The 14,440-nt window shown below is 36.7% G+C and overlaps 1 protein-coding gene across 2 annotated transcripts in view; it reads right to left on the bottom strand.

Moving 5' to 3' along the window:
* Positions 1-14,440, bottom strand: part of LOC129576601 (calcitonin gene-related peptide type 1 receptor) — a 66,817-nt gene that overhangs the window by 28,009 nt on the left and 24,368 nt on the right. For both annotated transcript variants that reach the window (XM_055461886.1, XM_055461887.1), the window contains exon 3: positions 6,366-6,844. In XM_055461886.1, the coding sequence (XP_055317861.1) occupies positions 6,366-6,462 (97 nt within the window). In that variant the 5' untranslated portion in view covers positions 6,463-6,844. The remainder of the gene's footprint in view (positions 1-6,365; positions 6,845-14,440) is intronic.

Raw genomic sequence — 14,440 nt, 5'->3', positions numbered from 1 at the left:
TCTCTCTCTCTCTCTCTCTCTCTCTCTCTCTCTCTCTCTCTCTCTCTTGCTCTCACTCTTCCACTCGCAATCGAATGAGACCAAAAGCGCGCGCTTGGTGAATAGACATTTTGAAATTAATTTAAATGAATGAAATATTTCATGAGATTTGATTTTTCCCATGGAATCGCATCGCGCAGAATTAATTGCTTTTTAATATTTGTTGAAGCAATAAAATAGAGTATTCTTATTTTTGGCAAAAAAAAACCGTGCCATCTGTGTGGCGACGACGGCGGAGACGGAGCTGAATCGCAAATAATTTTAAATCGGTTGAAATGCGACCGTTTTACAAAAATTATAATGAAACTTAACGCAAGTGTTTTTCTTCTTTCATTTTCTATGCGGATGCGTCGGAACGGACTACTTTCAAGTATTATTCCTGAATCAATTCTCATTCAATTGGAACGTGCTCGCTAATGACCGATTTTTCTTTCTCTCTGTGTCTCACATTCATTGACGCTAAAAGTCATACCGAGAAGCAACTCATAAACTGTAATCAGTTTATTTGTCGAGAGAGTGAGAGAGAGAGAGAGAGAGCGAAGTGAAAACTGTATTTTATTTCGTTTTCGTTAAGAACAAAAAGCGTCATCTCACTTCTGAAATGAGGTACGCCTGATGAAGTCATAACATCATGCTATTGGCACAACTAGTTTATATCCCATTTTCAATTCTAAGCATGCATTGTTGTCGACTGAATTATTCCAAATTATCACCATTTGTGCGGCAATGTCATAACCAGTAGATGTGTGTGAATGTATGTGATAATAACGAAGCAATTGCAACAAATTCAATTGTTCCGTATAAATAATGGGCAATGTCAATAATGATAAAGCAGTTTGAAACTAACGTAAGTCTCGTGTTTACTGCATAGATGCAGCAACAAAGCAGCTATTCATTCCAATCAATTTCCCATAAAAGTGATTCAACTCACTCAACCAACCAAGGAACTATCGTTTCAAATATCTGGCCGAATTTGTGCAATTTTCACAAAATACGAAACAGTTGATGAGTTGTCCAAAATTGTACGCACAAGCCCTCATCCACATTGTGTATTTGTGTGTGAAACAAGTTGAATTGCAAACAATCAAGTCAAATGATGGTATGACAACAATGTAGTTTATCCCTTTTTCTACAATTCAAATAATTGTCTGCTATCCAAACAACAAAAGTTGAGGGGAAAAAAGTTTTCTCCTTGTTCTATTCGTTTATATTTTCATCCTTTCCATCGTAAACCAAATATTTGACCTAACGAGTTCGCGTGCACAACACTAAATCCTGCACTAAATCTGACATCCAAATTTTGGAATATAATTGCTTTTATCAATGATTTACGGCAAACTCGTGCGAATAATAAATAATGATTTTCGATGTTTTCATTTTTCGTCTCATTATATACACGACGGCGGCAGCGGCGACGGCCAATGCAATGAGCGATAATTCCAAAAAGTGTCGCTTGCATTTTGCAGTCTATTCCACATTTAATACATATTCGACACACGTCACGACATGCGGCAATGTCATTGTGGTCATTCTATATTTAAATTTTTATTAACGTCAGTCATTTGATGCTCAGTTAGCATCGAAGAAGCAACATCTGAACCGACCGTTAAAAGATCATGAGAGTTCAACGTTAGTACATATACATACTGTATGTCCGATGTGAAAGAGAAAACAAATGCAGAAGTAGACAGAACAAAAAATAAGCAACAATTTGAAATGTACACTCGTACGCTTTATTAAGTGCTATGAATGGGTGATTCAATTGTATGTGTATGTTTTTGCGTTGGTGTATGTGTATGTCGCTTTTTTTTCTCTTCTTCTTTCAGTGTTCCGCATTGAAAACTACGCAAGCATGCATTGTTCTCCAATTTATTAATAGTCACGTAGAAGCATCCTGTCCGTACTTTTTGCTCTCTCTCTCTCTCTCTCTCTCGCTTTCTATCTATTTATCTATCTATCTCTCTCCCCACCGCCATATCTTTTGGTCTCTTATTTTTGCATTTTTCACGTTTATCTACTGCTAATCCGCAAGCATAAGTTATGCGAGACACAACACTTTGCAGTTAAATTTGATGAAGAAAAAAAACCGCTTTCGCTAATTGTTTTCACTCATTTGCTTCATTGTTACGTTCGTTGCCGCTGTATTTTTCTTTCATTTTTGTTGGTGTCGTGTTTTTTTTTCTCCTTCGTTCAGTTTTTTTTTCTTCATGTAACTTGCTTTCATTTTCTTTAGTCTTTTCACTGTAAATGAAAAGGTTTTGTTGTGTTTCAGCGGTGGTTCTTGTGCGTCGTTATTAATTCTTCTAATTTTTCCTCCTCTTTCCAACGGGAGAACGAGAGAGTGAGTGAAAGAATTTCCATAACTGTGACGTTCGTAAGCCACAACGAAGCAATAAGCGGGTTTTCTCCATTACGTTGCATAGAAACTAAGAAAGAAAGCCAATGACAAACAGCAACGAGACGCTAAAGAGAAATGAGCAACAAGATGCACGGCAAACACATAGGCTTTCGATTATGCAAATGTCAAAGTTCGTTAAAAGCACACACACACACAACACCCGTCTACCCGGTGTATATAGGCTGAACATCCATAATGAAAACCACAATCCGCGTGCATACGTTCATTGTGCTGTGTGTCTTGTCGCACACGGTGTGCCAACCACACACACACACACATAATGCACCACCAAATAATACACCAACGGTGTTGGCAACGAATATACAATGCAAGGCTGAAAAAGTATCGAGAAACGTATTTAATGCATAGAGAAAAGCACAATTTACGCATTCTTGTTATGCTACTAGACTTTTGTATTGCCAGTGTGTGCTCTGTTTCTATATGCGCCTCTCAAATACATGGGTGACATTCCACACAGTGGGGTGATGCAATTGTAAAGTTCTACGAAAAGAAGAATAAATAAGCGCCAAAGCATTAGACAAATAATGTCGAAAGTAAAAATACACCAAGCGAAAGCAGAATGAGAAAAAATAGAAACGACAACAACTAGACTCGACTACAAGAATTGAAATAGAGAAAGACTTTGTTGTTGTTGTTGTTGATTTTTATTTTTCACTTTGTTGGGCGGCACAGTTCAGTCTCGATTATACACATCGACCATAATCATTTTAGCATTCGAATTATCGAAGTGCAAAATCATCGACCCTTTTTCGATGAATCTTGATCTTTCAACCAATGCTTTTCATTATGTTTCACGAAAATTGATTTTCACATCAATTTATTTACCGAACGGGAATGGCTTGAACATTGAAAGGATTGGGATTAAATTACCGATTACCGAGTAAAAGGTATTTTCGTGAGAGAATCTCTCGCAATTACCACGAACCGAAGCATCTCATTTTGAAATCAATTTTATCGTCTTCAACCGAAGGTTTTTGAAGTTCTTTTCTTTGCCCAGCACCCAGGGACTTTTATCTCTATTCGCCAATACAAATTTATATGCGGAATGGTTAAAATATACGGTGTATACGCGGGTTATATATGAAATATGCACAAAATATACGGCAATTATACGTGGTTATAGTATGTATTTATATGAAACATTCGTCTGGAGTTAGAAGCCCCTAGCCCAGCACTATAGACCGATTCCAATAAGTACAACTGGGAACCAGTTCACCTATTCTTTGTACCTTTTTTCCGGGTTTGCCAAATCACTGATATGATTTGTTCGATCTATTCTGATTTGATATCAATTCGGAGAAACTCGCATTGACCACTTTATATTGGATCAAACGCACTGAATTTGTTGTCATAAATTTTTTATTTAAAGGTAACCCGTTTTAACTTCAATGACGATTATAATGAATGTTTCGCTTTTGTTTTCTAAGAATTTCAGCTTCAATGAAACTCTATTTTCAAGTTGTTGTCGATTTGGAGTTCGAGTTTGATATCTATGTTTCCCTCAATTCATTCAGTCTGCTCTACTAGCTAGAATTATTGCCACCCATAGCCTATGGGCCATAGGGGTCTAGCAACGACCATAAAATATATGTATTCCATCAAGTTTATCAAGCTCTTCTCAAGTTTATGCATAGTGTGGAACTTTTGTTCAAGCTCTACCATCTAAATGTACAGTAAAATAATTTACGGGCACGACGTTAGATGGCGTTTTTTCTGGTAAAAAAAAGTTGCAATATCCTTTTGTTGCCACCAGGATAGCATGTATATTTAAAAATGGCCAGCTTGAGAGCTTTAGAAAGCTTTAGTTTTTTTTTTTGCCAGAGTGGGGTCTGAAATTTAAATTTTGAAATTCCAAAATTTTGAAACTTCAAACCTAGAAAAAATCATCACACTTTACTTCTAAAAATGGCATGATGAGAGTCTGAATTTCGAAACTCAAGTCCTACGGTAAAATCGATTGAAACCCAACACGAATGTTGTGAATAAAATCTACATTCGAAATATGAAGTGTTAACAAAATTCAAGACTCAACTGTACCGGAAAATATACTGCACACATTCTAATATAGATAAAATCTGAAACGGCACGTAAATTGCTATTTATTTAGCCTTAAGTTACGGACGAATTGTTGACCTACTAAAGAAAGCGTCAACAGATTTGCAATAAAAGCAGCAGCAGAACAGTAGAATCAAACGGAATAATGGCTTGGCGTGTATGGGAATGGACGCAGCGACACAGCAAATCGGGCAGTGGTGACAGGTGAGGGTAGCATGCTTTGCTGTAAATACAATACATAATCGACCGACCGACCGGTCTAGCATTGGTACGCAGAGTCAAGACACACTGTAACTAAACAAATTAGTAGAGATCTTACGCTTTATTCTGTGTTTTTTTCCTTCCTTTCGCATTTTCATAAAAAATATCAACGTTTAAAATGCTTTGACGACCATTATAATAACAACGAGCGGAGATTTTTGTAGCGAGTTTCCGTTTGCGTTATTTTAAATGCTGAGCAAGAATGAGAGGGATAGAGAATGAGGAGGATAGAGAGACAGAGTATGTGTGTGTGTGTGTGTGTAAGCGAGCGAGTCATAATAGCAAACGGAACATGAATAGCATTAGAATAATGAAGGTAAGTTGAGAAAATACGTGCTATTTGCCCGGTAAATTGATATTTATTGGGTATTTCGAAAATTCGAGCATAAAAAGCTTTGTTAAAGCTGTGGCAATCAATATTGTTTGGCACACATCAACCGTATGATTTTTTGGGCAGTTCACTTTGATTGAGCAAGAGTGAGAGTGAGAGAGAGAGAGAGAGGGAAAGAAAACAGCTTATGAAGCTTAGGCATTCGGTCACCCACGACCATTCAGAATGATATATGGATTACTCAAACACCAAGGCTATTTCACATTTTCTTTGCGTCACAATGCCTACATTATCATTCCAAATACTAGTATTCGTAAAACCTTTGAACTTCAAAGAATTGAAGTTCAATGAGATTTTTCTGTTAAATATATATACATATTTTCTAAATAAGTCTATTTGGACACACCTTCGCTAACATTCCAATAAGTTGAAATATTTTCCGAGGAAAAAATGGAGCGATTTAATTAGTTTCTATACTTTATTACATTTCTAGAGGAATATTAAATTTTCATCAAAATATTCCAGGTGCCATATCGCTTTTATTACAACGAAAAAGAGAAGAAAACACCTGAATCACACAAAATGTTAGAATGAATGTTGGCACAAGGGACAATTCATGCATGCTGCGTCATTGTTGGACTCGAACCGGAATCAAATGAATTTTTTATGCATATTTCGTAAAGAATTTCATTAGTGAAATTGAAGTTTTTAATTGTACCATTTAATTTTGCGTGTACGACGCAACGAGAGAAAAAAAAACCGGTTTTCGAAACTGTAATGAAGCGCAGTGATTAAAATTAATACTTCCGGAGTGGATATGCAATGGTTTATTTATGGAAATGCTCACTCGACAAAATAATGGAAAACTCAATTTTTCGTCGGTTAGTCGTAGGTAAAATGCACGAAAAAAAATGACTATGCAACTTTGACTATGTTTCAAAATTCATCTCTGAACTGGTGTCAAATGACTGGTAAGAGATTTACTTTGGTTCAAAATTTAATTTACAGCAAAGCGAAGGACATTTCAGAGCGATGAAATTTTAAGTAAGAAACTAAAGTAATGGCAAACAATTATATTTTTCGTATTATTGAAAAACTTTTAAATTGGAAAAATCAAAATATTTTTGACGAAATGCATCATATCGTGTGCATGTGTGTTTGGATATAGGCCGGTTCGCCTACCCTACATTAATTGACTCGTGTTGTTTTTGTGGCTAACATTTTTAAAATGAACTCAATGTATGAAGAAAAATTGCTTACCCGCTTCGAAAGTTGCGTTCGTTTTGCTTAGTTTATCCTGGCATTCCAGCTCCTTTTGGTGGAACCATTCTTGGTTCGGCTCATCGGTTGTCACCATAACTGGTTCCTTTTTGTGTTTTCTTCTTGGCTTGTGACCGTGTATACGGTGAAGAGGATCGAGTTTTGTTCCTAACGTGCGTTTTGCTTCTTTCCCTTTTTATTAACTCCTATATGAAGCTATGTGTCTTGCACCGTTGTAAATCAATTTGAAAATGCTTTCTGTCTCTCACGTTTTTATTTTAACACCACAGTCATATAATATATATATATATATATATATAATGCCTAGTTGATCGTTGCACACGTATGTATCGTTTCTCATTCAATGGACACTAAATTCGTTGCCCATGTGCGATTTGAAATACACATATGTCAGAACATGGATGCAATCAAGTGCGATGTGAATCATTTATTACAGATGACGACTCCAGTTCGATTACCTAAATGTAATGGCAGGGAGAGAAAAGCGTAAAACTAAAAACAGTTAGTTTGGCAAGAAAAAAAAAACAAACAGAAAAACTTAAGAAAGTAAGCATCATTTTTCCATGAAAAGGTCAAGCACGTCAGACGTTGTTGCGATGTGGCCAAATGATGTTTTTCTTTCTTTTGGCAACCGCAACGCAATTCAACGAAAAATTGTGAGTGCAAGAAGAAAACGTATGAAGTACCATTTGTCGCCCATAATTTAGCTTTCACCCCAACAAATGCTTCATTTTTTTCTTCTTCAAAACCCATCGAAACAGTGTTTGATATCGTTCAATTTGTGTCTGTTGAACAGAAATAGAGTTCATTCGGTTCGACAAATATGATTCGTTTCCTAGGTAGCCGAATTTCATTTTGTGTGTTCTTCTTCGCTTGTTGAATGTGAACACTTGCAAGGAGATGCGCATTACCACGATAAGTCCCGAACCAAGCTAGGCCGTACCATGCCGATTTATTACTTGAGGCGCAGCCGAATCCAGACTGCGTGCACGGCGCGTAAAGTGACTCGTATATAAATACTTCAAAGTGACTAGCAATAAGTAAATTTATTGGCTTTTTTGAGAATCATCGTTGCCCATCACCCCACCATGATTCGTTAGTCTGGGCGAAAAACGCTTCGCTTTTCCAATATTAGGACTTTTTTTTGGATCTCGTTACAGCGCCATTCGCTTGAACAGCGGAATCAGAATTTCCAACAGCCATAAAATAAAGTTTTGATTGCGCAAAATTTTAGAGGCAATCATGTGCAAATATGCATAAGACCTCATAATAAACGAGAGAAAAAAAGAAGATGTTTGAAGACGAAGAAGAAGCTGTAGAAGAGGAACATACCTTTGGTATACCGATATCCAGACAGCTTTTTCACTTGTTTGAAAATCGCAATGTTTATGTTAAATATCATCTTCGATAACAGTGAAGGAGAGGAATTGCGATGATTATGATGGTGATGATTATGGCGAAAATAAAATCAAAAGAAAATTATACCGTTGAACTGATTATAAAGTTATTTGACGCTTTTCGAAAATTCACTTTTACATTTGCCTGGAATTTCATTGGCTGTTAAATGGGCCTCATCTCGAAGCCCATTATTCACAAACGTCGTTCGTAATATTAATCGGCCAAAAAAAAAATGATAGAAATAAAATATATTTACCAACGTGGAACTTTTGAATTTTCTCTCTGTAAAAGGGCTTTATTGCACAATTGTGCATAAAATCGATGGCCGGTGTGTTTGCAAACGACAAGCATATTAATTATGAATTTTCTGAACATGATCTATCGTTGAAAAACTTCAGAAGTTTCATTACACACCCGAAACAATGGAAAGTTTTACGTGTGTTTTTTTAAAACAAAGCGACATATATAGCCCTCAGTTTTAAATCCAATTGTAATTTCATACCATTTCTTTCATTCTCTCTCTCTCTCTCTCTCGATTCAACTCATCGCCCAGATTCCACGAATCATGAAAGCGGATAGCAATTCTACTTATTCATTAATCCAGTCGATTTGCCTAAACACCTGATAATATTTACAAGAACAACTGCAAAACAAATATCAAGTTAAATCGTTAGATACTCTTGTAAACAAACCGAATTCCATTTCTCTCTGTGTATCTTTTTCACTTCTCCAGAAAGACGAAGAGAAAAAACTTATAGAAGAATTCCGGGCAAATTAATTTTGCTGCTTCACTTCACTTTTCCCTTTCGCATTAGACACAACGAGGTGGGGGATGTTTCTTTTAATCGCCGAGTGGAAGCTAGAAAAAAAGAGCATCTGATCACTCGGCGATAAACATTTGATCATTTTTCTTTTACAACATTAATTTATTTGTGGCCATATTTTCGTTTCATTATCACTTGAGTCCCATGTAATACACAGACAGCTGTCGCTCTATCTCTCTCTCTCTCTCTCTCTCTCTCTCTCTCAATTTCTTCATCGCACAGCAAAATGGCTATAAAATGGTGCGAAGTAAATATATGTCAAAAATGAAATGGAAACAATTCATTTAATTGCGATGCGGTTCGAGATGGCGGCTGCTTCAGAGTTTGATCTGGCCATGTATTGTCATCATAATTTAGAGATTCGATGCGCGTTGAAAACGTAAATGGAGCGTCCCAAAACGCTTCCGATTTATCACAGAAATCAATGAATAATGAAGTAGCATTAATCTCCAGCAGAAATGATTAAAAGCCAACGCTAGCAAAATATCTTATCTGTTGCGACTCCCTCAAGAGCGTGTGCTATTTGCACATTTTCGTTTCGGTGTCTTGCTCTCGTTCTCTCTCTCTCTCTCTCTCTCTCTCTCTGTTTGTGCGCGTGTGTTTGAATGTGTATTTAATGCAAACGATTATAATAAACGGCCACATTTATATTTAGATATCGCATTTTATTGCACTTATTGCTTTCGTGTGCGTTTGTCTTAAAAATATCGCCGATAATTTGCCAACCGACGCTCTCGGTGGAGTGTGTAGATGCATTAACCAAAGAATTTGAAACGTATTAGTTTTGAACTGACAAAAATAGATTACATCGACCGTATGTATCATATTTTGCTGAGCTGTAAAAGCAACGATAGAAAAAACAACAGCCAAATGACATGACATCACTCACATTGGAACTAAATGGTTTCTCATTCGTTTCACACCATTGATGAAAGTGAGAGACAGAGTGTGAAAAAAAGAACCACGAACTCTTTCAGCTGTCAATGAAATCTCGACACTGCCTGACATTTTCTCCGCAAGTGTTTTTCGATGTACGCCAATGATTGCACTGACTCACGTACACCAGAAAGGAAGAATGAGAAAAAATAAACTAGCCAGAAAGCCAAACAAACAGAAAGTAACTGTCGGCTTGAATGAAAGCGCGCCACTCACCAAACGGAACTGATGAATTTTTGATTGACATGAAAACCAAATAATAACATTCGAACATTGTGTGTACCGTCATTGTACTGGAAGGCGATAATTTAATGCGGTGAATGGCATCGGTACATCTACCCAATAATCTCGATTTCAATTTTCATTTCGCGATGAAATAGCAAACAATAATAAAAAAAAAAACTTTTCACGATTCGATCACATCGAATGCAAGAGCGTCCGGACACAGAATAAAAATTTTATGCTGTAACAACCACCAACTGTGGGGCCATTCATTCAGTCAATTCGGTGTTGATTCGATTTGGAAAATGTTTATCGATTGCATTGCTTCTCCGTTGAAATGCATGATTTTTAGAAGGAAACATAAAAAATGCCACAATAAAAACATAATACACTTTAACTGGATAAGTACATACTGGCCAAATGTACAGATTCGATATCAAAGTGTTATGGCTATGGTAAAAGTTACAACTACAAATAACTTCTTTTGAACGGTATGCGAAAAGAAGAATAGAATGCATTTTCTGCCTTTTTTTCCCTCGGGAAATACAAACATATGTTGCATTTTCAGCTTAATTTGATCGAGCGATTCCAGAGGGCACTTTGTTATTGTTTTTTTTTTTTCAGAAGGAACCCTTATTAATTATTTTAAATGCAGTAGTATTTAAAAAAAATTCAGACTATTTCCATGAAGAATAGCAGTCTAGTGCCGGCGGATATGTGTGTGGCTTGATGGGAAGCTTTTAACTCTTGAATTAAAATCATTTCAAAAAGCGATTTTAAATGATGTAATTCCATATTGAATGATTCATTGGCGGCGAACAAATGTTTGTGTAGGGAAGTGAAAGCGGAAGGATAAATGCATCAGGCATAATGTAGTGCAAAATGAATGGCTCACTTGTTTTTTTTCTTCTTTCAAACATCACTCTACAAATTGAATGAATTTCCTTGACACGCACCAATCGTTATTAAAAACAATAACTGCCATTGTGTATAGCACTGCATTGTGTATGGAAAATGTAGAAAATAAACAACAATGTTACACAGAGACGATGAGCTCGAAGGAAAAGAGAAGAATAAAAAACATCGCTTTATTGTGATGAAATGGCATCAATTACAGCGGACAAAAAACATTAGGCAAAACACGAGAGAGAAGGAGATAAGAATCTTTCGTGTGTCATTATCATTATTCTGTGTTGTACGAGCATTCGGTTGCTAAGTACATAAAACGATGATCTGATATCGCTTGCACAGGCAAGTAACACAATTTACAATGGCATCGGAACGCTCATTCGTTAGCTCACCCGCTCGCTCGTTTGTCCTTTCGTTCGCTTCGGAAAGAAATATGCCAATTTTTCGCCCGCTGCGAAAATGACACTGGCAAATAGGAAGATTCATCTAATCAACACACTCATTGTCTAGACCACATTGTCGTTTCGAGAAGGGTAAACGATACCCACTGGGCATACATTTTCTCATCCAACCATATTTCCTGCTTCAGAAAATCGCCTTATTTAACGACACGAGCAAAACTAATACAAATTCAACCATAATAAAAAAAAAATTCTATTTTTCCCTGGTCGAATTTTCTCAATGAATATCGCTCTCTATTGGAGCATGTATAGAGAAACAGAGAGAATGAGTGAGTGGGAGAGTATAAAAGAAAAGTTTATTCGCAGAATTTAAAGAAAAACATTTGCTTAATCAGAATAGAAATTGCTTTCGACGACTTAATCAAAATAAAAATGCCCCGACGATATTTTTTCACGTACACTCATTTTCATAAAGATCTTTATTGCTCGCAATGAATACATCGCATATCATGGGCGATGAAACGTCAAACAAACCGGGATCTTTATGGCCTGAAGTATATCGCTAAAAGCTCCGAGTGTTGCAAGCGGCTCAATGGTTTTTTTTTCGCTACTTTTTCTTCTTTTTCTTCTTCTTATGCTTGCCGTGCCGGCAAAAACTGAAATAAACCATAATTAGTTATTCCGTTCATGTGAATTTTTGCCCGGACGCCCTCGCACTACAACGGGAATATGTAGCATGAACGAATGAAAACAGCATAATTTATGCGATAGATTAAGTATCTAGAAAATAAAGACGAGCATGTTACATTGTATAATGTGTTGTCATTCCAATCCGCCGCTTAAAACTGACATTTCGAATTCATTTGTGTGCGTACGTTTTTTTCTCTCCTTATTTCGTTTGTCGGTCGGTGGATTGACGCATAAAATGTTCAAAGAATCACGCTTTGTGGTGAAGTACAACCGAATTTCTGTTTTTTTTTCTTCTTTTTAACCGAAACTGGCATTTCCGTCAATTCGTCTGTTGTCATCGCATGAGTAGGAGCGAATGAGCGGGCGGTCGGATGGGCGCATGCATTCATCGCACCGTTGATCTTGTGTCAGTCAATTGCTGCGATTATATCACAGTAAATAACACATCTGAGAAGATGAATGTGATACGTGTCAACGATACTAATTTGATTGACATGCTTTTTTGTATTTATACATATAAATATATATACAGAGGAGTAAAAAAGGAGCGCGCGAGCACACTCGAGCGCCCTGTAAATACAATTTTATCGCATTTACATTTATGATGTGCAAATTCGTTTATCGGCTCATGAAGTTGTTGCAAACATTTTCAGGATCTCATTTATATTTTACATCGTGCAAAACAATTGGAAATACCACGAGTTTCGGTGTACACAAGCGCCATGTCGGAATTATTTAACGAACTATCGTCATGAGTGTCAATAATTTTCACAAATTGGTTCAAGTATTGCTTAAGGCACTTTGTGTCAAGTTTTCAATGGCCAAACATTGTTGTTTCGACTTTAACATATGTTTGTACTATTCCATGCAAGCACACCGCTCACACACACTGTACTTTTACACAAAACACATCGAAATTTGTTTGAGCGTAAAACTTTAAATCATTTAAAACTGAATCATAATTACGTAGTAATAGTTATCCAAAGTATTATCACCCGTGTGTGTGTGTTGTTTCATGTTGATATAATTTATGGGTGTAAAGTATTTTCAAGAAGTGAGTCAGTCGATTTGGCCCGTAGATATATTGACGTAGGTTCACACGCCATTCACGAACATGTACAATTCGAAATGAGAGCGTACGAAGTGCTCAAGTATTTCGCAGTTAGTGTTAGAAAATGTCTTGCATTCAAATGAAAGAGCGAGAGCAAGAGAGAGAGAGAGAGAGAGAGAGAGAGAGAGAGAGAGAGAGAGAGAGAGTGAGTGAGTGAGGGAGGGAGAGAATTATTTGAAACTTAAGCTCAAATTTAACATATTTTATTACGTTGTTTTTCTTATATAAAGTCGTTTCTCTGCGAAACTGAATACACCCTTATTTACTTGTGTGCGTTCTTCAGCCGGAATCGGCATCGTATCCGAGAGAGAGAGAGAGAGAGAGAGCGAGAGATCGTCGAATTCAAAACAAGTGTAATGAATTTAAATGATTATAAATACATCGTGAAGATATTGGAAGCGGACAAGCGCGCGAGGGGTCACAAACAATTCGGTTGCTATGTACATGCTTGCGCACATCTTCAAACTATTGAATAAATTTTTCAATATTCGTTATCAAAATCAATTTATATGCCATTATCATTTTCGCTCAATCGCATTGAATTTTGCTGCATAGATTTTTAATATGCCCAAAATCGAATAAATTTTCCTGCTTGTTTGATTTATCCGACTTGACTTTTTACAATGCATTGTTGCCAAGGAATAAAATGCCATTCTTTTGGCTTTAGCTTTAGTGTTCAGCAGAGTTTTGGGTGAGGGATTTTTTTCCCGACCATTTTCCTCATCTCTCTTCCATTCGAATATATCAAATAATATAAATGGTACATGAATTGGCATTTGGCCACATCGCACTGAACATTTGAATCGATCAATTCGTGTGATGAACATTTTATTCATGAACGCTCCAGGTATATGGCAATGAACGTGTAGGAAATGCACAAATGCCCACATACACAAGCACAAACCATCACTGAATGGGATGGCTTACGGACAAGCGAAAAGCCGAAAAACGTAACCATTATGAATAAAAATATGTTGATTTTATTTATGGCACAGAATGACTCCTCATTATTATAAGTTCCATAAAACATGTTGCATTGGTTGTTGACTGATGTTGTCGTTTTGATATAACCTCAGGACAATAAATTGATTTGGGTGCGCGTTTCTTCTACATTTCTTCGAATTTTTTTCTTTCGGTTCTTTTTTGTGTCTCTGTATTCCATCTCTATATCTGGTGATGTCTCTGTTTTTCTCTCAATTCTTGCTCTCACTCACTCTGGACTTCGGTATGATTTTGTCTCTGGTATATGTATGTGTGTGTACAGTGTACACAATTTAATGTGCATGTTCATTATTATGTGGAGTTTCGGAATACGCACATTTATGAATTCCGCGGTTTCCAGCGAATAAAAACCCACATTTTATGTGGATGATTTTCTCGTAAACATTTACATTTTATATATAGCTAGCATACGTACTAAACGAAATGCAATGCCGCCACGCTTCTATCGCTATTCCATATGACCAAATAAGCATTTTCACTCTTACGACACATCATATGGAGCGGACGCCATGCGCTCTCTCTCTCTCTCTCTCTCTCTCTCTCTCTCTCTCTCTCTCTCTC

This window comes from Sitodiplosis mosellana, unplaced genomic scaffold (assembly GCF_009176505.1).
Source record: "Sitodiplosis mosellana isolate CC-2019 unplaced genomic scaffold, AAFC_SMos_1.0 Smas_scaffold_6191, whole genome shotgun sequence".
In the NCBI taxonomy this organism is placed as follows: domain Eukaryota; kingdom Metazoa; phylum Arthropoda; class Insecta; order Diptera; family Cecidomyiidae; genus Sitodiplosis; species Sitodiplosis mosellana.
This window is presented reverse-complemented; position numbering and strand designations above follow the sequence as displayed.